General features: G+C 42.1%; 3 protein-coding genes and 1 non-coding gene across 7 annotated transcripts; 3 read left to right on the top strand and 1 right to left on the bottom strand.

The window, feature by feature from the left end:
* Positions 1-1,070: 1,070 nt before the first annotated feature.
* On the top strand, positions 1,071-4,276 carry LOC108937616 (suppressor of cytokine signaling 6-like). Of its 4 annotated transcripts, none has more exons than XM_018757639.1 (2): positions 1,071-1,544; positions 2,436-4,274. In XM_018757639.1, the coding sequence occupies exon 2, from the start codon at positions 2,521-2,523 to the stop codon at positions 4,099-4,101; it is 1,581 nt and encodes a 526-aa protein (XP_018613155.1). In that variant the 5' UTR covers positions 1,071-1,544; positions 2,436-2,520; the 3' UTR covers positions 4,102-4,274. The 4 variants fall into 4 exon arrangements, with proteins under 4 accessions (XP_018613155.1, XP_018613157.1, XP_018613154.1 ...); XM_018757641.1 differs by having other exon boundaries at positions 1,071-1,554; XM_018757638.1 differs by lacking the exon at positions 1,071-1,544 and adding an exon at positions 1,582-1,705 and having other exon boundaries at positions 2,436-4,276.
* A 7,076-nt stretch (positions 4,277-11,352) lies between these two features.
* Positions 11,353-14,207, bottom strand: cbln2a (cerebellin 2a precursor). The gene is made up of 4 exons (XM_018757681.2): positions 14,193-14,207; positions 13,527-13,904; positions 11,959-12,078; positions 11,353-11,868 (listed from the first exon to the last, which is right to left on the bottom strand). The coding sequence occupies exons 2-4, from the start codon at positions 13,788-13,790 to the stop codon at positions 11,671-11,673; spliced, it is 582 nt and encodes a 193-aa protein (XP_018613197.1). The 5' UTR covers positions 13,791-13,904; positions 14,193-14,207; the 3' UTR covers positions 11,353-11,670.
* Positions 12,739-12,820, top strand: trnas-gcu (transfer RNA serine (anticodon GCU)). Its single transcript has one exon. It is a non-coding gene; the product is annotated as a tRNA-Ser (tRNA).
* Positions 14,208-19,633: 5,426 nt separating the features above from the next.
* LOC108937554 (neuropilin and tolloid-like protein 1) lies at positions 19,634-26,212 on the top strand. The gene is made up of 9 exons (XM_029253527.1): positions 19,634-19,656; positions 19,806-19,921; positions 20,091-20,225; positions 21,281-21,529; positions 21,964-22,005; positions 22,439-22,566; positions 23,763-23,991; positions 25,260-25,373; positions 25,647-26,212. Exons 1-9 carry the CDS (start codon positions 19,634-19,636, stop codon positions 26,210-26,212), a joined length of 1,602 nt encoding a protein of 533 aa, XP_029109360.1.
* The last annotated feature ends 77 nt before the right edge of the window (positions 26,213-26,289 follow it).

Genomic DNA, 26,289 nt, shown 5'->3' with positions numbered 1-26,289 from the left:
ACACCCTTGCTGAAAAGAACCTGCTTTCCCCTTTTACATTGCCAAAATGTTTTGCAAAACCTTTTCAAAAAATCAGAAAGTCATGACCTCACTAAATTTCTCCCACATCTGGGTTTTGCTTCTGTAGTCACTTTTAGCCTGTCAGCATCTTTCTGCTGTACTGAGATTCTCCCTGTTGGTAATGAATGGCCAGATTCATTACACCTAATTGGAAGACCGCATGTGCAAAAATAATAGTTCAGTACAACAGCGGTGTGCAGAAAGGCATCTCTAAATGTACAGCTTGTCAGACCTTGAAAGGGATGGGTTACAGCACCAGAAGACAATGCTGTGTTCATCTCCTGTGGGCTCAGAACATGAAGATGAGGTTCCACTAGACATGCAGCCACTAAAACTGAATAACTGAAGAGTGGAAAAACTTTTCCTAGTCTGTAAAATAACAGTTTTAATTACAACATGCTGATGACAAGGTTGGAAATTGGTGTAAAAAGAATGAATATGTGGACCCATCCTACCAGGTGTACAGACTGATAATGATGGCATAGTGGTGTAGGAGATGCTTTCTTGGTACAGATTAATTTTTTTTTTTAGTACCTACTGGACATTTTGGAATGCCACAAAGCACAGAAACACTGCTCTTGATCAGGTCCATCCCTTCATGGCCAGCTTAGCCTTTACCAGTTTGATAATTCCAGCAATGTAATGTGTCACAAAGCACGTCTCAGGATGGTTCCGCAAACAGCACACAGACTTTACTCCAATGGCACAGTGTCCATCTCTCAAGTCAATAGAATATCTTTTGGATGAAGTGGCGCAAGATGTTACCAGGATGAATGAACTGCAAAAAGGTCTGCAGAAACTCTGCAAAGCTGTCAAGTCCGCAGAACCAGGAACCATGTTGCATTCATGCATTCTGGAGGCAAAATAATGTGGTCAAAGAATGTACCTCTCAATAATCTGTACTTCGCGTGTCCTGTGCTAGGATTTCCTCAATGTGTACTACATGTACTCTTTGTGCTATGATCTCTGGTCAGGGTGCACCCCCACAGCCCTGATCTCCCACAATGCAACAGGCAACAAAGGAGGAGAGGACGACAGCGACCCGAAACGGAGCAAAGTTTCTACATACAGATTCCAGCCAGAGATAGCAATGCGATGACAATTTGAATGCGATCATGGGGTTGTGAAGATGGAAATGTGTACGACCGAGGGGGGCCGTTTTCTACACAATAGACTCAACACAGCCGATTCCCGGCGCTCTCGGAGGAGCGGACGGCGCTGACTGATCGGGCAGCCAGCAGTGAGTGAGTGAGTGAGTGAGGCGGAGGCCGGAGGCAAGACCGAAGACCAAGACGGAGACGAGAGAGTAAGGACTGAGGCTGAAGGTCCGAGGCAGAAGCGAGGACTGACTGAGGACGGGATCCGGAGGACTGAGTTGGAGGACGAACTAGCGAAGGCAGCATGGATGCTCGGAGCCACCGCCGTTCCAGTTAAACCGAGCTACAATTCGAGTTCCTCGGAGCGGCGGTCCGATCTACACGCCGGTACACGCTAGTCAGTTTAATAATAATAATAATAATAATAATAATTAATAGAAAATGCAGTGAAATGTCTTTTGGATAAAAAAAAGTATAACGATTGAAGATTACAAACCTAAACAGGCGTAGTACACAAGACGACTTATCATGGGTTGGATATTGAAACGGTGGGTTATTTAATTGTGTCTATTTAAATTCTCCGTGTCTCCATTGGCTGGAAACGCCGCTATAAGCTCAGTGTTTTAAACACTCGGTCTGCAGGGCCCGTTCCGGTTTGTTCTTAGCTTTGGTGCTAACGACCGACGTCTTGAGAATTTCGTGAAGCAGTGATTAATATCTGCTTTAAGCTTTGTGTTATGAATGTAGATACACTTCTACAGTCTGCGTGAAATTCGCATTACTTCTGAAGCAGGCTCATGGTAAGTGAAGCGCAGCGGTCCGGTTGATTATACGTAAGAGTTGCCGGGAAGCCCTTCGCCCGGCCAGCTTGGTCAGAACTCGAGCCCGAGGCTCAGGAAAATCTCGCGGGCCGCGGCCTCTTAGCCTTTAGCTCGCTGGCTACATCCGCCTCCCTATCACACGCTATTAAATTTCACAGATTAACGACTTCTGATATTTTTCAGAGTTTGTGGACATACGAAATCTCCGTTTTATTTCCGTTTTCGACGTGGGTAAGCAGCAGGCCACTGTTTGCTGACGCTGTGTCTGAAGAAAACTTGTCTGAATGCCTAGGCTATTTGACAATAATATTGTCAAAAGAGGAGCTTCACAGCCGCGTTGATTATCTATATTTAAGTCAATAATTGGATGTGTTTGAACTTGAAACAGAAAAAAAATAATGCATTGCTTATGTATTAATGTAACACATTGAAATGAATGCCTTGTGTCTCTTTTCAGGGGTGGCAATCCTGTTTCTGCTGGAGACCCATATGACCGGACAGTTGGGGTAACATTGGATCTTCGCAGGTGGAGGGACTTCAGGATGAAGAAGATCACCCTCAAGACGATAAGAAAGTCATTCAACCTGAAGGGCAAAGAGGACGGAGAACTTGTCATTCAGCAGCCGGCTCTCGCTGCTGATTTTGCGAAAGACGATTCGCTCTTTGCAGGATGTTACAGCAAAGAGCTGGGAAGCTGTGAGCTCAACAGGGAGGAGGAGAAGTGCTCCAAGGGTCGTTCCAAGAGTGAGGGGCTCATGGGAACGCTGAAGAGAAGGTTGTCGGCGAAGCAGAAACCCAAAGCCAAAGGGGGCTCCCCCTCTGGGGACTCTGTGGACGAGGACACCTTCTCCTCCTCCTCAGCACCCATCAGCTTTAGTGACGCCAAGACACAACGGCCCTTGAGGTCCACGTCGCTCCGCAGCCACCATTACAGCCCCACGCCCTGGCCCCTCCGACCGGCCACCTCTGAGCAGACCTGCATTCAGATGGAGGTAAAGGTGAAAGCTTTGGTGCACACTCCTGGCCCCAGCCCAGCTGTGAATGGTGTGCGCAAGGACTTTCACGACCTCCAGATGGATGGACTTTTCCAGGATTCCAGTGAACCGCTGAAGAACTCAGAACCTCTTAATGGGGACTTGCATCTAGATATTGAAAATGTGCCTGTAGTTATTGGCCTTACTCCTCAGGACTATATTCAGTATACAATGCCTTTGGAGGAGGGACTCTTCCCTGTGGATGGCTCCCGACCCTTTTGCTTGGACAGCTCTTCACCTATGGAGGTTGTGCCACAGCTGGACAGCAGCTCTCTGCATGCGGATGAGGGGCAAGAAGAGCCAGACCTGGTCATGTCACCAGATCTATTCATGGAACCATCGTTGAGTGGACTCTTGATGGGCTCAGCCAGTGTGGTAGTGGATAACGCCAGCGCACAGGGCCTGCCCCCATCGCCTCTTCTACCTCCCCTCCCCAACAGCCACTCCCACAGGAGCTTCCCAGGGTTCACTGGGGCGGACCCTCAGGTGGCAGAAAGGGTGAGACACCATCTCAACTTCGACCCTAACTCTGCTCCTGGGGTGGGCAGGGTTTATGATGCAGTGCAGAGCAGCGGGGCCATGGTGGTAACAAGTCTCACGACGGAGCTAAAGAAACTGGCCCGTCAAGGCTGGTACTGGGGACCCATCACTCGCTGGGAGGCGGAGGAGAAGCTGGGGAACTTGTCAGATGGCTCCTTCCTGGTGCGTGACAGTTCAGATGATCGCTATCTCTTAAGCTTGAGCTTTCGCTCGCAGGGAAAGACTCTCCACACAAGGATCGAGCATTCCAATGGCAGGTTCAGCTTTTACGAACAGCCTGACGTCGAAGGCCACACCTCTATAGTGGATCTCATTGAACACTCTATAAAGGACTCTGAAAATGGAGCGTTTTGTTACTCGCGGTCCCGCTTGCCTGGGGCTGTGACCTACCCAGTGCGACTCACCAATCCAGTGTCCCGCTTCATGCAGGTGCGCTCGCTGCAGTACCTGTGCCGCTTTGTCATTCGGCAGTACACAAGAATAGACTTGATTCAGAAATTGCCTTTACCGAACAAAATGAAAGATTACCTGCAGGAGAAGCACTACTAACACTGCAGTGAGACTCCTGGGACCTTTGGGCAGTTTGCACTTTTGGGATTAATAATACAATAAAACATATTTTGCATTCATGGACATTGTTTGGTGCCGTCACTTGCTTTGTGTGAATAAAAGGTGATGTTACCTGTTTGGTTGTGAAGTTCTCCCTTTAGTCCAACTTCACTGAGCACTCAGGTCTTATTAGAGTTTCCTGCATGAGTGTAAATAACCATTGATTCATTTTGGTTATAGGGAGTATAATTCAGTGAGGTGTACCTTTTGACCCCCCCAAGAACCAAAGCACATAGAAATGGCAGTTGGGCTACAAAAAGGGCATCAGATCTGTTCTTGAAGCTCATGTGTTGTATTTTACAATTAGTTTGGAGATTTTTATATCAAAGGCATTCATTTTGAACTACATCTTGGCCTTAATGTATATCTGTCACTGAGCTGTCAGGTGTTACAAATTACCATTTATTTTCACTGGGTGATTTAACCACTTTGAGAACATTTTCCCTATTAGGGCTGAAGGTAACAGGAGGGCTGGTTGTGTCCACATGTAGAGTAACTCAGGTTCACACAGGGTCATCACTGCCTGCAGCTTTTCACATCAGTGATGGGTCAGCACTGAGTACGACTGTTTTTGTAAAAGTAAATCAGATAAGTATCTTTAAAAGTTGTTTTCTTATATAATTATGAGCATTGTTACAGTATTGGCTAGTAATGTGAAATATCACACCTTCCTGAACCAGATTTGCTAATTATGTATAATGTGTGAATCTGATGCAAATGAATGCTGCTGTTTCGTCCTTCACATGACCCTCGGAAGTTTCATTCTAGGTGAATTTTGGCTGTAAATCTGAAGGCATAATGAGGGGTGGTGTCACACTGAGCAGAATAAGGAGGAGCACCAGCAGCGCTGTGATCAGTGTAAGACCCTCCATCCCTGTGTCTCCATTCCCTCCTGTGGTCCTTATTAGTGTATTAGCGAAGGGTATGAAAATGAAGGTTGGTGGTGAAATTAACAGTAATATTTCACCTCTCTGAAATGGACATTTACATTCCAAGAAGCACCTCACACAGTTTAAATGTACAAATTGTACACTAGAAAAATGTGATCTTGAACAGATTTCATAAGTGTATCTCTTGTCAGATTTCAGAATAATAATCTGTACTGTAAACATCAGATACTTCAGTGAAAGGAATTCCCATTTTACCACGGTACTATCGCAGTGAAAGCTCCTCCGGTACAGTGGTTCTTCGGTGTGTGTGGTTTCACTCAGAGTGTTAGTCTGCAGTCAGGTTTTCTCAGTGATGGTTTTTTCTGCCTCATTCCTTTGGCCTCATTCTTACAATCAGTTTGCTGTTTTGAAGTACTGTTGATAGTTGCTATGCTGCTGTCAGGTGGTTTCTATAAAAAAGAATTTTTAAGAACAGATAGAAATTTGGGTTTGTTTGAAAGCTGATCTCAGAAATCTTTCCAGAGAAAGGTGATCCTCGTGATGCTAGTCGGTTATACTGACACTTTTGTTATGATGCTGTCAAAAGCAGAGGCATGATTATGTGAACAACATGGAAGCCATGTGCTGTAACACATTAGCTTTTTAGGAAGTGTAAGTAGAGGAAGTTGTATGGTGACTGTTTGAAAACCAGCTTCTTGTTGTTGGGTGTGTGCTCAAATAACTGTTTTTTCAAGGTCTTGATTGTGGTCCTTGATCACTTTTTGCACCGGGTGAAGAAATGACTCATTGGCTGTTCTCTACTTGTCTGTCTGATGTCTGAGTGAAGACAGCAGACATTTTTACACCGGGAGATTAAATGAGTGAAAGAAAATATTGCCTGCTATGAAAATCTCAATGGTATTTAACCACAAAAAGCCTGATAATATCTACGGTTGCAGTTTTTGTCTTGTTTTGCTGTGTTCAGGAGGCCCTTCCACACAACTGTGGGTTTAACTTGGAAAGCCAGTGTAGGTTTACTGTCTCTCACTCTGCTTTTTTTTTTTGTTGAGTATGCGTTCACTCAGAAGTGGACTTAATTCTGTTGCTCCCGTAAGAACTTTATAGTTCAGAAAATGTTCCAATTATTTCTGAACTTCCCCTTCATTAAAATGTGATGCTGTTTACTGTGTAAAATAACATTTTCTACATTTTTGCTGCTTGGTTGTTTTTTTATGATGATGGCCTTTCTGACAGAAACACAATGAAAGAAAATGTGTAAGTATATATTTTTTGAAGCAAACCTTCCGAGAGTCACAGAGTACAAGTTGTTTTCCAGGTCCAGATGGCTCTGGTGAGTCACACTAGAGAACAAGCCTCCCACGGTTGTCTAAGTGGAAAATCTCCACCCAAAAGAGTCTGAGGACGGAGTTGAAGCCTTTTGCTGTCTCCTAGTATCTGAAGTCCTACAGCTCTGGCCTTCAGGTCTCATTTTCTCAATATATGTCTAAACTGACAAAACTCTTCACTGGTTCTGGGTGGCATGACGTGTTTTTTCTCTTGAAATGTATGATAATTTCTACCCTGGTATAACCACAGTGTGATGTTCTAAATATGTCTGTGTAATATCAGAAAGTTTACACAGGACTTTCTACAGCCATACCTGTCAAAAAAGTTCAGAATTCATTTTAAGAGATGAGTCTGTTATTGTATAAATCATGTAAGAACACCACAGGGATGGAGTTCAGACATAAACAGTCCTGTTTCTGTTGCTCTAGGTTGTTACAATGTTAATGTGCAGTGTAAATACGCCACACTAGCAGGCTCACTTTGGTTCAGTTTCCCAGATGCAATGCAGCTTCAGTCCAACGGAAAGTGTGTGTGTGTGTGTGTGTGTGTGTGTGTCTGTGTATATATATGTATGCATATACACACACACAAATATTTTGGGCTGTGGAGCCCTAACTGCAGGGCTGCTGTAGCCTGTAGGGGGCAGTATAGATAACACTTATACCATTTGGCCCCAATTTTCTCTGTACATGTGGATATTAAAGGTGTATGACATCACGATAAGCTATTTTTTATTATGATTTTTTTTTTTTCTTTTATTGATGCTTTACCTAGACATGACTGATAGCATTTTCCAAGCTCATACAACTGAGTGTGGAATAATTCAGGGTAAGTACCCGGTGTAGTCCCCACCTGAGAGTGGGACTTTAAACAAAAACTTTCTGGACATAAACCAATGCCCTTAAAACACTACCTGCTACAGTTTATTTGAAATATTACAAACTCACAACCAAGTTAAAATATCAATATTACTTGAATGTATCTAAAATAGTCTGAACTAAAGGATTAATTGTACAAATGTCAAAATGGTATAGACTGTCATCTAAACAAAACTTTCAAATGTTGTGATGGAATTTTCATAACTTCCACTTGTTTATGTGGTGGGTGTAATGAATGTCCTTTAACATAAAATACTTCTTACCTAACACTTATCTGAAACCACTTAGAGTGTTTTATCTTAGAAGTTCATGGTTGTACTGTAAGGTACTGTATTGCGTGTTTTGCTAAAGTCCAAGCTTTCCTTGAGTTAAGTCTCCTGTTCTTATCCATATTGCATTAATATAATATTCATAATGTTAAAAACAGAATAAGACTGTATTAATGTGTTTATTAATTTTAGTTGAGTACAGATTAAGAAACAATACAAAAAATGCAATTCATTGTTTCAAATATCAGTCAGAATAATTGCTGAAATATTGCAGGTTTCATTTTTAAACATTTTTAATTCATTCTGTATTTTTTTTTCTTTCCTTGTGACTGGGTTTGTTGTCTACAGTTCCTTTCCCATCCAGGCCCAAGGCATTCCCCTTCTTCCTGTTATTATTGTTGTTATCGTAAAGCTTTGTGAGGGCATGTTTATTCAGATACACTTTCATGCCTTAAATATGAAAATGGTCTGAGAAAATGAATACACCTTTAAAAATGCAGCTGATCTCATGTAGGTCATGCATGTAAATGACTTGGTTCATCCATTATTAATGTCTCATGTTTTTAAGGTCCTTCTGTTCAGTAGACTGCAGTTGTCCTTGAGTATTTAATGTTATTTAGCTGTAAAAAGTCACGATGAACTCACGGCAGAATGTGCCACATTCCATACAGCTGAATAAGGTTGTATGGATGTTTCCTTCCGTAGATACAAACAGGTTTTAACTTGGACATAAACAATTTAAGACAACTGAGGAATTAACATATAGAATAAAATGTTTATTCTTTTTCGCAGGTACACAATGCAGTAGACTATTGGAAATTATGTACTCATAATGTCAAAATATAATGTTTGTCAGTGTAGTTACCTGTTTTGCAGGTATATTGTATAGTGATCAATGAATTCAAACTTAATTCTTTACTTTTCATAGCAGTGAATTAATTCTGGTGTCCATTTATATTTATTTAACTGATGCCTTTCTCCAAACTGACACACAGGGACCTGGGACAATTCCAGTTTCTGAAAGCCATTCACACTTAGTGTTACATATTTATGTTTTCTGAGTATTACTCTGTTGCTTGGCATATTGAGCATCTGGTCAGGTGGAGCGATATTTTCTATTTTCACATCTAAGGATCAGTGCAAGGTTTTAAAGCTATGAATAATGTATTTTTAGGCAATGTGCTTAGAGAAGTTTTCTAAAAATCTCAAGAGGATTCTTCTGCTCTGATTGTTGAGAGTTGCCCAACACTCCCTATCAGATATTTTGTTACCGAAAATAAAGTTATTTCTTGTGGCATAGATTTACCAGGAAACATTTTTGGTTCTCATATTCAGTTATTCACAATGCATGCTCTTTGTTTGCCTGGGGCAGGCTGCTAGCATTGTGCTTAGTGCTGCTGCCCTCAGGCCCCAAGGTTGTGGGTTTGAATCCCACCTCCAGCAAAGTGAGAAAGGTACCTACTTTAAATTGCTCTAGTAAAGTTGCCCAGCTGAATAAAGGGGTAAAAAATGAAAAGTAGCTTAATGTTGTATGTTGGTCTGGAGGAAAGCGCCGGCCAAATAAATAAATGTATGAGACACTGCCTGCTGTAACAGATTAAAAACATGTTAATAATTAGTAGGACTGTTTGTCAGAGGCCCACGCCAAGGTGCTGATCACTGTCAAAGGGTTGTCATCTCTTTCTGTTGGACAGCAATATCAAACTGCTCAGTGCACCTCTGTTGTTGTTTCACAGCTCATTCTCTGTTTTGAGAGAAGCTAAAGAAAAAATGAAAAATATTATAAACAAATTACTTTTATTTGAGGTCATATTGAAAATACTGAAATTTTACTGTCAACAGTTTGGAGGTGAATATCAGTGTGTAATCAGGTTTGTTATAAGAGAAAAGTAAATGATAAAAGTGGCCTTATGCCCCTCATACTCTATATTCTTGCGGTTCAATTAACATTCCTCCTGGATGATTGTATGAACAGGCTTCTGGAACAGTCTTCTCACGTCTGGAACATGTGCCATTAATGCTGCTTTCATGCCGTGTCCCACCGAGCTGTGAAGGTTAATCCCGCTCTGTTGTTGCTGTAAAGATGCTGCCAGACTGTACAGCAATAATGCTAATATTTTTTTTAGGTAAACATTTTCTGTACTGATCCGAATGACAAAATTAGAGTGAAACCTCTAGGTAATTGATGCAATAGAAACAACAACAACTTTTTTCCATCCATCTATCCATCCATCCATCAATAACCATATTTCACTTGCAGGGTAGTGGTGGTGGAGAGCCTATCCCAGAAGTATGGGTCATGGAGCAGGTTACTCCATGAATTCAAACCCATGTCCAAACCCACAGTCCAGGAGATATGAGGCCACGGCACTACCTGCTCTGCTGTGATACTACCCAAGAACAATGCAGTAAAACACAATTATTCAGCCATAAATACATACAGAGGGTTTATGTCACTGTGAATATATGTGTTGGTTGGATACATCAGTACACAGTGCTGGATCTGTATACTGTATAACGTATAATGTGTGCTTTGGATACCTGTGCGTTGCCCACACACTTGGTTTACACCTGGAAAGCTGAGCAGGTGCAGCAGCAGCTGTGTGAAGCCCATGAAAGACCCCAGAGAGTGCTGCCCTGTAGGAGGGTCTTTCAGGAGGGATTATTGAGGAAGCTCACATGGCAGGTGCCACTGTGGCCAACCCTGGACCGGTGTCGAGGACCGGGGACAGGATCCGGAGGCTGGGACAGACTTCAAAAGGCTGCCGCAGAGCCTGCTAAAGAACAGCGCATCGGGGGCTCGGAGAGAAACAGTCTTCCTGGAGGGAGTATTGAGCCAAGCTGCTCCTTGGCATGAGGAGCTAGAACTGCCAGCCAACATGCCAACGTACACACAGAGAGCGTACTTGGCAAATTGAAAAACTGAATTATTTTCATTGAAATTCACAAAATAATGTGTAAAAATTAATCACGTATTACAATATACAAATAACTACACGTTATGGCATTTCTGTCTTTTTTTCTGGGATTCTTGCAACATGTTAGCAAGACAGTGCAAGCAAAATGTTTATTACTATGCTAATAATCAAATATGTGACTGAATGTTTTGTGAAGGGGGCAGGTTAGTGCTGATTCATGCTGATCCAAATTACCATCTTCAATCATTTTGCAATTAAAAACAAATTCCATTTAAACTTACCTGAGCTCCTTAAACACACAACAAAGGTGAGGAATCCAGCAGGTAAAATACCACGTAAAGTCACCTGCTTCTAACCTGAAGGTTTCTGTAAAAAGGTATTTTACCTGAATATGTCCAGCATGTATTGGTATTTGATTTACATAAGAACACCGATTAAAAATGTAACAGTTATATTAAGAACAAGCAAAGCCATCTGAAAAAGTGCGATACCACAGACTTGCAGCTGGTGCTCAAGGAAGTTCTATACAAAACGGTTAAGAAACTACAGCAAAAGTGTAGCAAAGTACATCTGAGCTTTTAAGTAACAACAAACTTGGGAACTACAGTTTACCATGTTCACACTTTACTCCTACAGTTCTGCAACATTAAAATATTCAGTGATACCAACTCTTTCCATCAGACAAAATGATTCTGCATTTTCATAATGTGACTGATAAATGAGGGCAATTTCCCGGTGATTTATGAATTTTGCATATCAAATTTTACTTTTATAATTAAGGTTTGAAGAAATAAAACTAAATAGCATTACATTTATCTACTGCAGTGTGGAAAAAGTAGTGTTTTTTCTGTACCACAGTACATTTACAGAATTTCAGTATTTAGGAAGCAATAAACCAGTATATCAGCTCAGATTATCTATAAAGTAATAAATCTCCATTACACAAAATTGTAAAGACAAGACAGAAACACACTCAGCATTTTTCATCCCACCAGTCTTGAGTAGGTAAAAAAAGACTGCAGGAAGACCTGCATCAGCACATCTTCTCCACGTCTACAGATAGAAAATTAGGTGAAGTGACGTTCTTCTGTGTTTGGGGTGTTTTTCTCCTTGTAAATGAATGCATAACTGGATCAGTTCACAAACAGAAACTCCTACAAACCTCCAGTAATAAAATCATACCCGGAAAAATGAAATGTACTGGAACCTGAAGGCAAAGGCAGCTGGATTACAGAGGAAACACCAGAAAGCCGGAGAAGGTGGAGTACTTCCAACCGCCCATCAGGGTGCCTCTCTCCAGCTTCAGGTACACTCTGTCTTCCCTCTCCAGGTGAAGAAGGACTCCATTGCTGGCTGCCTCCCGCGTGACGTCCTGGTCCCCAGCGAAGGCAGATATCACTGGGTATTCGTTCTGCATCAGGTTCACCTTGGTGAAGACACGGTGTGATTTATTACAAACACCATTTTGTTATCACAAAGGGTTCAGTGATCAGTACCATCACATGGTACATCATACCTGGATAGTCTGCCTGTTGTAGACCTTCACCACATGAAAGCAGAAACTGTAAATCCCTCTTCTTGGTGCTTTAAAAACACTCCTTTTCGAGTCAAAGTGGTTGCCAACGTTGACCAGAACCTAGCAAAAAAAAAAAAAGCAGAAGAAAGACAGCTATGTATGAATGTAAAGATCAGTATAAATGATTTCTATCTGACAAATTATCAAATTACATGTATATATCAATTAATGTGTGTATATGACAGGATATATTAGCAAAAAGCCAAAGAAACACAGTAACGAATGTAAATATCAGTGTAAATTTGTTCTATCTGACAAATTATCAAATTACGTGTATATATCATTTAATCATGTGTGTATGACAGGATATATTAGCAAAAAGCCAAAGAAACACAGTAAAGAATGTAAATGTCAGTATAACTTTTTTTTTATCTGACAAATTATGTTTTTTATCAATTAACGTGTAAATACCACTAAACATACACATCTAATGTTGTACATTCATGGTTACAATTGCTAACCTCGACAGCCCTACGGACGGGTAACGATACGACTAACGTGTTTATTCTATCATGTTTTTAGTCACAATTATTGTTTAATGTTTATTCAGTGTTTACTCAATTCGGAAGGCGAGTCACTGTGTGTATTCAGAAACACTGGAAAAGCGGCTCATATTTTCTAAATAATTTAATCATCATTGTCTGTTTAACAAGCCAAACAAATACCATTGTAAAGCGCACAGCTCGCTTATGTCTCTTAGAGAGGGACGCGCATCCTCGTGACGAGATGGCCGAGTGGTTAAGGCGATGGACTGCTAATCCATTGTGCTCTGCACGCGTGGGTTCGAATCCCATTCTCGTCGTTTATACGCTCACTGTGCGCATCGCACTTTTACTACGTCTCCACTGCCACGGGCCCCATCACTTCACCGCGGTATGCAGCACCTTCGGAACTGACGCACGTCGCCCAGCAGGTGTCGCAGTGGTTAGAGGCGTTACGGTTACCCTGAAATGAAAGGACCTGCTCCAGCTGTGGTGCTCCGGACCAAGTACTTACGGTGAATACATAGAGTAAAGACAAAATAAAGATTAGCCAGCGGTACAAATCAATGGCTTAAAGGTCGTACGTACGTAGCGTTCGTGTACAAACAAACCCAACGTAAGTCACTCATCATGTGGGGGTGTCGTGGCGGCTGAATACAAAATAGCGACTTGTAGAGAATAACGACGTGGTTCGAGGATGCGAAGCACATCCTGTTAGTTCTGTCACGTAAATTGGTAACAAAGTAGCGAACAGCGGGCAGATTTAAATGTTCAGGGCGATTTAAAAAATAATTGAAATGTTAAGTCGTGCAAATCCGTGACAGAAGTAGGCACGTCTCTGAGCGATTGGAACGTGGCTTTGCTCACGTACGATCGATCGCTGTCGGTTTCATTCAGTTTGCGGTTGTAGGCGTGTGCGCGTGTGCGTGTGCGTGTGTGTGTCTGTGGAACGAGCCGCACTGTCTCTGGGGGTCGCTGGTGCTGTGGGAGTGAGAGTGGCGGAAAAAGGCACGCGGCGCAGCTCACCTGGTCAAAGTAGATGGTCATGGACTTGTTGCTCATCTCGGACGGTTCGTGGTTCGTCCCCCGGACCGCTGAAAAGGCCACGCTGCCGCCGGCCGAGCGGACCGAGATGCCCAGGGAGGCGGAGACGCCGCTTTCGGCGGAGGGGCTCGAGTCGCAGACCACCAGGCACTTGCCCTCCAGCAGCACGGGCTCCGTGTCGTTCTGAGCGCCGCAGCAGCCGAGCAGGACGACGAGCGGGACGAGCAGGAGGAGCGGAGCCCTCATGACCGCGGCGCGACCGTAATCCCGGCGCAGCTCGGCGGGTCTGTGGTCCCCAGGCTTTCCCACCCGGACCGGGTCTCTGTGTCGCCGGGAAGTCTTGTATAGGATCCAATGTACCTGTGTGATGAGGTCAAATATTTAGTTCAGCCTCAGGAACTGGAAATAGTAGGAGCCCAGCAGTCGTCATAAAATCAAAGGTAACTTGTCATCATGTGGTCGTAGAATCTTTGAGAAAAATTACACTAATTTTAATTCAGATTGTTTCTGTCACTGTAGAAATAGTTACCTGTAAAAGAAATACCAAATACCAGTAGCCTATGTTGTGGTTTTCTATTAGTCAAAACGCGCTCAAACACACATACTATAGCAGTGAAAAATGGGGATTTGCGAAAGGAGCATCCGAACCTGTGAGATGCTCTGATCTTCTGTGAAGCCCGAAGAGAAATGACACCCCCCCACCTCCCCTGCTCCCCCCCGCGGACCCTTTGTTGTGACCCCCCAGGAAACTGGGCACACGGACACGCTTCCATTTCCATGTCGTATAGAATAAGAATCCGAAAAATACTCCATTGAGTGCAAAGAAATAAAAGTTGGAGAGAAAATAAACTACAGTGAGTAAAGGTTCATGTTTAAATTCTATATGTTGTACTTCAGACGGAATACAATCAATGTATGTAACAATAGAATGATGACTGTCAGCAGCAGTAGCAAAAACAGCAACAATACTTTTTGCATTGTTAAGAAAATATATACAATTTGAATTGGTTAATGACATACTAAATTAATAAGTGATAACGAAATGTCTATGGTTGCCATTTTTATTACTTAACCACATTTAGATGAATATCGTGAATTACAGAAACGACGTTCATTATTCACTTGGTAGACGCTTCTCTCCGAAGCGACTTACATGGATACTATGTAGTGTTACTAGATCACACCTGTTATTCACCAAGGTGACTTACACTGCTAGATACACTACTTACAATTTGTCACTATACTTACTCACTATTTGTCAAATGGGTCACTCATCCACACATCACTGAACGCACTGTCACTCACACACTATGGGGGAACCTGAACAGCATCTCTTCGGACTGTGGGAGGAAACCCACGCAGATACGGGAAGAACATGCAAACTCCGCACAGACTGAGGAGGGATCGAACCCACAGCCTCTCACACCACCCAGGCGCTGTGAGGCCGTGCCGCCGTGTTCCTTATTTGTTATAGCACTTTCACCCAGTCATATACTAAATTTGACAGTTTACTGTGATCAGATTAGTTTAGACCGGTTTAGTGTGACCCGCTCACATATATACTGTATATTTGGACTGTAGAGCAAAAACCCACCAATATGAGGAGGGGGGGAGCATGACAGGGAGCCCCCGCAGTACACTGTAACTGTCAGACTGCGAAGACAACCAATGTGCGCCATCTAGTGGTCAATAGTGGTCACCATTACAAAGTCTGATCACCGTACCGGTTCCCCCTGAACCGTCCTAAAGATTCACACGTGACTTACCTAATGATTTGCATAACAATTTTCTCAATTTCATAACTTTAAAGATGTGATTATGACGTTTCTTTAATTAACCTGACATGCGTTATGTTTTATGTCCTGCTGTTTACCTAAGTTAAGGTTGCAGATAAAATATATAAGGAGTTCGGCTTTATGCAAAGTCCACACACACGCACACACAAACACTTTCAGAACCGCTTGCCCCATACAGGGTCACAGTGAACCGGAGCCTACCCGGCAACACAGGGCGTAAGGCCGGAGGGGGAGGGGATACACCCAGGACGGGACGCCAGTCCATCGCAAGGCACCCCAAGCAGGACTTGAACCCCAGACCCACTGGAGAGCAGGACCAGGTCCAACCCACTGCGCCCCCTCTAGAACTGGTGCACTGGAGGATCCCTTTTTATTACACCCATCGGAAATGTACACCATGTTTGGATGGGCGTCTGTGCAAAGCCAGTGAGGCAGGCATGCAAAGTCCAAAAAGTAGAAAATATTTTTATACGAAATTTTAGTGATTTAGAACGAAAAATTTAAAATGAAGCAAATTCTTCTTTCAGCATATGTAGTGTGACTAGGAAAGACATAAGGTATCATTACTAAAAAAAGACATCACAAGAAATTACTCACTGTCTCCAAGCCAGGAAGAATTTCTGAATTCTAAAGCACCCATCCATTTAAATGACACTGAATGTCCATCTACTCTTGGTTTTGTCCCCAGTGTGGTAGAATGAGCTTCCTCTGTCCATGAAAGCTACTGAATCTCTCCCAGCATTTGAAAAGGGCCTCAAACCCATCTCTCTTATAGACACTTCTCTCTTGATCTCCTGACAGCTAGATAAATGAGTCCAACACCATCTGCTATGATTATCAGTGTATTTCCTATTTTAACGTCTTTTCTATAGGCACCAACTTGAGGGACGGGAACCACCAACATGGTGGTATCAGACAGATAAGCTGTGTGTCTATCTATAATCCTGTGCCTGGGTCTGAAGCTTCTCGTCTGTTGCGCTATGAACTTTTGTTTGCTCTGAGGTCTATGTCGCTTTGGAGAAAAGTGTCTGCTAACTAAATACATGCAAATGTACTCGAGTAAAACAGTTCAAAACTTAGTTGACCCAGTTTGTTATGAATTAATCTCAGGTGGCCGAAAGAGTATCCTTTTGAAGAATGACTGCAATAAACAATCCCCTAATTCCTTTGGAAAAAAGACTATAACTAATGTGAGATGTTCTTGACTGGACACAGAAAAAATAAATAAATTATTATTTTTTATTGCACTCACAAAATACTAGTAAGACAAGTCTTAGATGAATTAGCTCCTTTGAAAAGGAAGGCAGTCAGTTCTGAGAAGTTCTGCCCTTGGTTCAATGGAAATATACTCAGCTGCAGGTATTCATATATTATATATTCTGTTATAACCAAGCTACATAAAATAACGTGCTGTGGCGAAACTCGACCACTCTGAATTAGACTAAATGGTTATTATGTGATAAATTAGTAGCAATCAGGAGCCCAGGCCATAATCACCCCTCTCACACTGATGACTGCATCACAGTATAGGAGCAAATGTAATTCTTTCAGAAAATCTTTTTACCATAGTGTAAAACCATCATGCATAATAATGAGCCCTAAAGCAAAACGTGTCATAAACAGTGCTCAAAATAAACTGAAAGAGGTACAACCAACTTGAAGTGACAAATGCATAGAATTTTCTTGAAAGAAAATATCTTTACACTTGACTTTGCGTAATGTGATTTACTCTTTGGGAAACACAGGGGTGCAGTGAGTACCCTGCCTCACATGCTAAGTTTCTAGAAAAGACTCTGCAGCACTGGGATCCTGCACTGACAAGTGGTTCCTGACAGTGAATGAATGGGTGGATGGGGAAAAAAGATATCATATGTGATAATGTTCATATGTCAGAGGTGGTCATAAGGGGCAAAAAGATTAAATTATTTTCTCCTAATCTGTGGATATGACTCAATCACTTTAATCACGTACTATTATTCTGTATCTGCTCTAATCCTCTTTACTGCCACAATATTTTCCAGTTACTTTTTAATCTGACAATCTGTAGACAAAGCTTTAGAACATTGCATCACTGTTCCTTGTTTATCATATAATCTTTTAATATGCAGTAATTACTTTTTAATTGATACCGTCATGTATAAATGAACAAAAATGTATGACTGATACATATGTGTAACATTAACCTTGGAGCTTGGCTGTTTATGACAAGTTCTGTGTAACATTAATATCTTTCCCTAGATATTTCATTGTTTTACCCTTGGCTCACTTTGATTTTACAGCATGTACTCCATGTAAATGTGGATAGAGAAATGCAGGAATGTAACACAATGATGCCCAGCTCAACCTGAATTGATTTTGAGTTCAGCAGGTATTAACGTGTGGATTTTACCTTGTTTTGTTTCCCCAGATTGGGGAGGTGCAATGGCACAGCAGGTTTGGACAGATCCTGCTCTCTGGTGTGTCTGGGCTTTGAGTCCTGCTTGGGTTGCCTAGTGATGGACTGGTGTCTTGTCCTGGGTGTGTCCCTTCCCCCTCCAGCCTTGCGCCCTGTGTTGCCGGGTTAGGCTCCGGCTCACTGCGACCCCGCTTGGGACGAGTGGTTTCAGACAATGTGTGTGTGTGTGTTCCCCCTGAAAAGCTGCTGAGAGACCAAACCCACAACCCAGAACATGGGTGAAGGTAGTGGAAAAAATCTGGTGAGTATTTTTATTGGAACACCTGAGATCTTTTTGGTCCAGAAATGGCATGGCAGGGTTGTTAGGAGAAGAGTACCTGCAGAGTCCTGAGACATTTACATGGCAACCAGTTGCATGGAGAGTTAAATTTCCGATTGAAAAACTGTTGCCTCCTGTGATACAGACCATCCAACATGAGTGGAGACACTAATTAACTTCTTTCTTCATCAGAGCAGGAGCTGGCCAGTCTGGTTACTAGACTGATGTGTGATTCCCTTGCTTGTGATGCTTTATCAAGTTATCATTATTCATAATCATGGTCCCCCCTTTTCATGTACAGCTACTTGGTATTTGTGACCCCTCTCTCTTCTTCTCCATCAGCAGTTTTATTTAGCACACATTAGGTTTTTTTCTGCCAGCTGAGCATTTTTGAATGCAACAAAGTACCGGAACACTGCTGCTGACCAGGTTCATCCCTTCATGGCCAGTTTAGCCTTCCACTCTTTCATACTTCCAGCAATATAGCCTTTAGTCCAATGGCACAGTGTTCATTTCTAAAGCCAGTAGAACATCTTTGTAATGAAGTGGAGCAAGATGCTAGTAGGATAAATGTACTGCCAAAAGGTCTGCAGGAACTCTGTGAAGCTGTCAAGTGAACAGAACCAAGAACCGCTATGGAACATTTCCTACACCTTGTTGAATTCATGAACTCTAGAGGCACAACAGGGTCCTACCTTGGTCTAGCAAGGTGTACCTAATAAAGTGGCCAGTCAGTGTATCTATGCGGTGTACTAGCCAACATTTAGTTGTTTCGTGTGCAGTTTTTCCCATTTGAAAAAAGACATCAAAATTCATATTGTTTTGATACAGCAGGTTTTGTGTTTCTTCAGCAGCAGCGCTTGCATGTTTGGTGTCTTATGCAACTAAAGGTGAATTGAATGCAAACTGCATTCATGGTGGATTACAGGATTCTGAAGGATAGTTATTCACATATGGATTAGGAAGAAAACAAAGATCCAAATCCCTTTCATATAATTCATTTCTTGGGAGGATTGCAGAAGCGGAGTGATTAGAATAAGCTGATGAAGGCGTTATTAATCCGTCCTGTGCAGAGGAAGCTCCAGAGGTCCAGTCAAGGTGGGGAACCCAAGGAGCAGTTTTTAGGCCAGTTTCATATGGGACTACATCTGTAATGATCTGTTTCCATTAATTTATTTTTATTTTTGGGGTGTATGGCTTGTCCTATTTATTTTTCATGTGCTGATAACAATTATCCAGCACTGTTTTTTCCTAATGTAAATGGAATGAATTAAGGCTGGAATCCCTTGCAGAAGAACCAGGCATGAAACATCCACACATGTCACCTCATGGTAAGTCCTTTTCCTATTTAATTTTACAGTATAGGGACTTTTACCGAGTGAAGCCGTAAATATGGCAATTTTGTTGGCTGGTGTGTGATTTTCACATTAGATTGTCTGCAAATCCATATTAATCTCTAATTGTGCATCCTAGATTTTATTCATCATGACAATGGTTCAATGTCTGTTTTTCCTACCTGAATTTTTATTCTATCATCCTCTTGAATAAGTTGTAGGGGAAATTGCCATACAGAATTAATATGGCAGAATTAATTAAGGCAAAGTAATTCAAGTCCTGGAAATTTAGAACCACTACCACAAACAGTTTGGTAACATTAATTCTTCTTAATTCCAAATTCTTTGTGCAAATGTTTGCATGTGTCTTGCAAGTTGTCCTTAAGAGAGATGAGTTCTGTACTTTACTTTGCGGAGGACAAGGAGAGACGCAGCTCTTACACTTTCCTCTCATCCGTCGTTCTCTCTGCTTGCAGTTCTGGCTGCGAGTATCTTTCTTCTTGGGCTGTCCATAGCAAACAAGACAGCTGTGGGTGAGAGCTTCACTCCCTTCATATTTGATTTTTTTTCTCTTGTCATTTTACACCATTGACACCTTTGATTTATCATCGATTTTGCACAGCTTTCTCCGCACACTTTCTTTTGTGAATCTAACATAATTAGTTCAATTGATTTATTTGGTTTTGGATGTCTGTGTGTCAGTGAGCAACAATTCAGGAGTTCAGCCAGCAGGCCAGTGTGGATCCTGGGTGAAGGAGCCAGATGGGGGGAGCTTCACATCTCCCAGTTACCCCAGCCGATACCCACCGGAGCGGGAGTGCATTTACATTCTCGAAGGTAAGGTATGACTTCCATGACAGCTGGTGGTGTAGTGGGTACAGCTGCTGTCTGTGGACCCAAAGGTTGCTGTTTCAACTCCTACTTTGAGCAAGAAATTTACCTTGAAACTGTTCTGCTGTATAAACGGGTAAGTCAGTGTAACTTGCTTAAAACTATAAGTTGCTTTAGAAAAAAAGCATCAGCTAAGTATATAACTTATCTCTGAGATGTATGTTGCTTTGGAAAAAAGCATCAGCTAAATCGATAAATGTAAATGTAAAATTATCCTGGCAACTCTTTATAACCCCAGAGCGACTCTATTGGCTCTAGAAACCAGAGGTTTTTTTTTGGGTGTCGCATTACAAACTGGAGTACAGATTCAGTTATTCTTTTTAATGTAGTAGATATATTTAATTCACCAGTGAAAATTATTAGGTGTAAAGGTTATAAGGGATGAGGTGGCGCAGTAGGTTTGGCCGGGTCCTGCCCTCCGGTGGGTCTTGGATTTGAGTCCTGCTTGGGCTGCCTTGTGATAGACGGGTGTCTTGTCCTGGGTGTGTCCCCTCCCCCTCCAGCCTTGCGCCCTGTGTTGCCAGATTAGGCTCCGGCTTGCCGCGACTCTGCTCAGGACAAGTGGTTTCAGACTGTGTGGGTTACAAGGGAAGATTATAAAGAGATTAGCTCTATCACGGCATAATCTGTGTGAATCATAGTAAAAGATTTCAATAATTTAAGAAATGAACACAGTTTTATTCTTACATGTTGTTGGAAATGGAACGGGGAGCTGCTTGTTCTTGGTTTATTTCTTGAACAGTTCTTTGGCCTCAGAGTTCTTTCGTTTTGTTTTGTCTTTTCTTCAGTTGTCAGCTGGGTTACAACAGAAAAATACATTAGGAAACTGCTTTCCACACTTCCACACACATGGCTTTGCTTTCTTTTATCATTCTGTGCTCTGTGCCACATTGTTGAGAATACCCCTGTATACATGTACTACAACTGATGAATAGTATATAATATGGTTTTATAAATACAGTATAAATTGCTATGGTTGTCTGTCATTTGGTCTCTTTCAGCTGCACCACGACAGTGTATTGATCTTTACTTTGATGACAACTATTCCATTGAACCCTCATGGGAATGTAAATTTGACCACATTGAGATTCGCGATGGACCCTTTTCCTTCTCCCCAATAATTGGGCGGTACTGCGGCCAGCTGAGTCCACTCTATGTGAGATCCAGTGGACGATACCTTTGGATCAAATTTTTTTCTGATGGTGAACTGGAAGCAACAGGATTTTCTGCGAGATACAATTTCACTGCAGGTAAATTCACATCTTTTTAATATTAATGGACTTTTCTAGTCTTAAAATGCTCTTTGTTATGTTGGTTATATGAATAGCCTTGTGTTTCTATAACCAGAGGTGTGTGTGTGTGTGTGTGTGTGTGTGTGTGTGTGCACATGTGTTTATTTCTGACAAAGGCTTGTATATACAGCAGCTGTTGTTTTACTTTGGACTGGTCATAACACGTAACTGAATATGAGCACCTTCTGCTGAATCATAATTCTTTTACATACCGTTTTTCACTTTATGTGCATTCTAACAATAACAATAAATTATTTGTGTACCATTAAATAGTATTATTTTTTTTTGAAAATAACAAGTTTGTTGTAATATCCCAGTTTAGTATTTTGGATAAGTGGTTAAAAAAAGAATGATTTATAAAATATATGTTTTCTTCTGAAAATTTTTTGTAGATCCTGATTTTAAAGACATAGGAACACCCAGCCCTCTGCCCTGTAGGTATTGTTAAAGTTTGATTGTCTAGTGAGGTTTCAGATTCACAGGGACACGCATGTCTTATGAAACAGTGCTGTATAGTACAGAACAATATGTAATCATACACTGTGTGTTTCAGAGAATCTATAACCAAAATGTTTGAATTTTCCTATTTTCTTTCTTCTTAAAGGATTTCTCAGATCTTAATTTGTTGGGCTGAGAGTCGAAATGGGCTTATAAATTTAGATTGTTTTTCACCATGAAAGTTGCTCACTGTTTACCATGCTGTCACCGGCTTACTATGACAAGATTGTAATAACTCTGATAGTGTATTACCTTGAGAGCTTTCTTACAGTTTAAAATGTAGCCTGGACAGTTATGAGCTTCACATAAATCTCTGAGCTATATTTGTAATTTTTATGACTCATTTCCTCATGTGGATTTTATTACTAGTTTGTGAGTTTTATCTGGGAGGCCCCGAGGGATTGGTGGACTCTCAGCAAATATCCAAAGAGGGCAAAGCCTTAGCGACTGAGGCAGTTGATTGCAAGTGGTTCATCCGAGCCCCACCCCGGTCCAAGGTATTTGTCTTTCGGCTTTGTAATCCACAGGGTGTGTGTTCAGTAACACATGGGAATCAAATACATGAGGAAAAACTTTTTTCAGAGCACTGAGCATATTTTTTTGCCTTAGAAAAGTATTAAAACAAAATAATATATATATACACACACTTTCAGAACTGCTTGTCCCATACGGGGTCACAGGGGAACCGGAGCCTACCCGGTAACACAGGGCATAAGGCCGGAGGGGGAGGGGACACACCCAGGATGGGATGCCAGTCCGTCGCAAGGCACCCCAAGCAGGACTCGAACCCCAGACCCACTGGAGAGCAGGACTGTGGTCCAACCCACTGTGCCACCACATCCCTGCACAAAATAATAGATTGGTATTTATTTCCTTTAAGTGAAATTTAAGTGCAAGGTAATGCATGGTCAAATCATGAATTATTATATGGGTTTGGTTACAAGTATGATCCAATTTGCAGATCAAATGTTGGAAGAAACATAGGAAAATCCGGACAATATTTGAATATCAAGTAAATATTATGGAGTGGAGTAACCTGTTACCTTCTGGGCAGTTTGAGTCTTTCAGTCTGAATGAAAAGGGATGAAAGAGGTAGAATGTTCTCTGCACTCCAGACCTTTGCATAAAGGTTCAAAGATGTGTAGATGTGGTGACCAGGAAGGCCATGGAAAGTGGGTAACTTTACATCTGTGTTAATAAAACCACTCAAATTTCACAGCTTTTATTGTAGCAAAATCTGCTGGGTAATCTGTGTGATATAGTGCATAGGGAATGGCCTGCTTATGTAAAGTAAAGTGCTCTTGGCTCAGTTTAGGTCCAAACCTTATTTCTCTTTAGTTACATAGCCGCTCAAGTCTGATTATCTGTCATACTTACATTTTTACATGTCATCTTTTGAAGTGTTCTATGGTAATATTATCTTTCAAAAAACACTTGAATCCCTTGTGTTCCTAAAATGAATACTTCCTGTGTGTTACATGAGCAAGATCTTTTACACTGAGCCACAAACTGAACATGCCATATATCCAATACTATGCTCTTGACACATATTACAGTCCATTTTGACACCAGTAACATTTAAAATAAACATAATTAAGCCCCGACTTAAGTTTCAATTTGAATAAGCTAGACAAGCTACCACCAAAATTATGACACATATATTTTACATCTCTGTCGTGTTGTGGTTTCTCAGATCTACTTGCGATTTCTGGATTATGAGATGCACAACTCAAACGAGTGCAAGCGCAACTTTGTGGCCGTGTACGACGGAGGCAGCTCTGTGGCGGATCTCAAGAAGAAGTTCTGCAGCACAGTGGCCATCGACATGATGCTGATTTCAGCGTTGGGGGTAGTTCGCATGTGGGCTGATGAGGGAAGCCGCAAAAGTCATTTCCGGATCCTTTTCACTACCTTCCGAGACCGTAAGGCCGTATTCAGTTGTATGCTGACAATTCATTAGTTACACTTTCTTTTCACATGAGCCTTGAAAGAGAACAGCTCAAATGACCACAGAACAGTCTGAAAATCCTGGGATTGGTTCCAGCACTAAGGTAGAGTAGGACAAACTCAAAACCCACATCCATAACTAAGATACAGTTTCTCCTTGAATAGGGATGTCCAGTTTTTAGAAATATGTCTGGTTAGGCACAAACCTGAACACACACTGCACTTAAAATACACACACACACACACACACACACACACACACACACACACACACACACACACACACACACACACACATCTTCAGAACCGCTTGTCCCTCATGGGGTCACGGGGAACCGGAGCCTACCCGGCAACACAGGGCGTAAGGCCGGAGGGGGAAGGGGACACACCCAGGACGGGACGCCAGTCCGCCGCAAGGCACCCCAAGCGGGACTTGAACCCCAGACCCACCGGAGAGCAGGACTGCGGTCCAACCCACTGCGCCACCGCACCCCCACTCGTTTCCTACAATAGTGCTTCAATAAAATTTTTCATAACCTATTTGCTTCTAACTAGTCACATTTATTAATGCGGTAGGGACTTTCCTCCAAAGGATCTTACCATTTTAAGATACCTCTTCAGCCATTTACATAGCTGAAGAATTTCATCAGAGTAATCGAAGAGCACCATGTTTGAGACTCACACATCTGGATCACATCCCATATTCACATGACTACACGTAGAAGTCCAGGTATCATATAGTTTTTAGCAAAAGCTTTTGCGCTGAAAGTAAAATTCTGAAATCTGTGCATCAATGTTGAAAGTCTATATTAAAACTGGACAGCCCATGAAACCAAACAGAGTTTAGAAACCCCACTTGACTTCATAATTACCAAATACATACACACACATACACTGACTGAAACCGCTTGTCCCAAGCGGGGTTGCAGTGAGCCGGAGCCTAACCCGGCAACACTGCTGCAAGGCTGAAGGGGGAGGGGACACACCCCGAACAGGATGCTAGTCTGTCTCAAGGCACCCCAAGCAGGACTTGAACCCCAGACCTGCCAGAGAGCAGGACCCAGCCAAGCCTGCTGCGCCAATACATCCCCCAATTACCAAATAGTTATACATTATAGTCACTCTGATTTTATACAGTGGGACCTTTACATAAACTGTATATCACATTCTGTTCTGACAATTTATATAGCAAATAAGAAAAAGTGAATACTTTAAAATGTTTACCATGTCTTACCTTGATTAGCCCCCTGTGAGGAGAACACGTTTTTTTGCCACAGTAACATGTGCATTAACACCACCCTCGTTTGCAACGGTGTGCAAAATTGCGTCTTTCCTTGGGATGAAAACCACTGCAAAGGTGAGCTCTATTTCACCAAATATATCACCTAATATATATGCTATCATATATTTATGTATAGAAAAGAATCAAACAATAAAAACTGTCTAACCTACATCTACACTTCTTTGTAAAAATTGTCAAAAATCTTATATTTCAACATGCAAAATTGGATTTTAACAAAAAAATGTCCGGCACAAAGTAAGACTGTTAAATAAGTGTTAACAAATTAATAAAAAAAAGGATCTGTAAAAATGTATGGCTGTAATTATGTCTTTTTCCACTTCTATGCAGAGAAGAGGAAGCCAAGCATCCTGGAAAAGCTTAATAGCACTAATTTGGCCATAATTGGAGTCACATGTAGTATTGTGCTCATCCTGCTGATCATATCTTCTATAGTTCAAATCAAACAACCACGCAAAAAGTACATCATGAAGAGAGAGGCATTTGACCCGGCGCTGTTCCAGGAGGTGTTTGAACCCCCACACTATGAGCTCTGTACCATTCGCAGTGCGGCTACAGTCCCCAACATGGCAGACATGTCCAATGAATTTGAGCACTTTCAGCGACGGCCGTCCTCCAGGTGTGTCCACAACCACCACTGCGGCTCTTCGGCCACCAGTCCCGGAGGCAGTCGCAGCAACCTCAGCATACGAGATGCCACCATCCTGCCAGACACCCTGATCCAACCCGTCCGGCCTTTAGTACCACCCACCAACCGCAGGAGCATCCATGTGATGAAGCACAGCTACTCGGATGTGACAGGTGACTGTGATGTAGAGGAGGAAATCTCCACGGTGAGCGGGCAGCTGGATGATCAGAATCTACAGGCTCAGCGCTCAGTCTCCATTGGCTTCTAACAGTCCTTCACAGGGTCCTCTTTGCGAAAAGAAGTGTGCCCTTGTTTTTTGTTTCTAAAATATTAGTGAATATATTA

The sequence above is a fragment of the Scleropages formosus genome, chromosome 7 (assembly GCF_900964775.1).
Source record: "Scleropages formosus chromosome 7, fSclFor1.1, whole genome shotgun sequence".
Lineage (NCBI taxonomy): Eukaryota > Metazoa > Chordata > Actinopteri > Osteoglossiformes > Osteoglossidae > Scleropages > Scleropages formosus.
The sequence above is the reverse complement of the archived record's forward strand: the minus strand, read 5'-3'. Positions and strand labels throughout refer to the sequence as shown.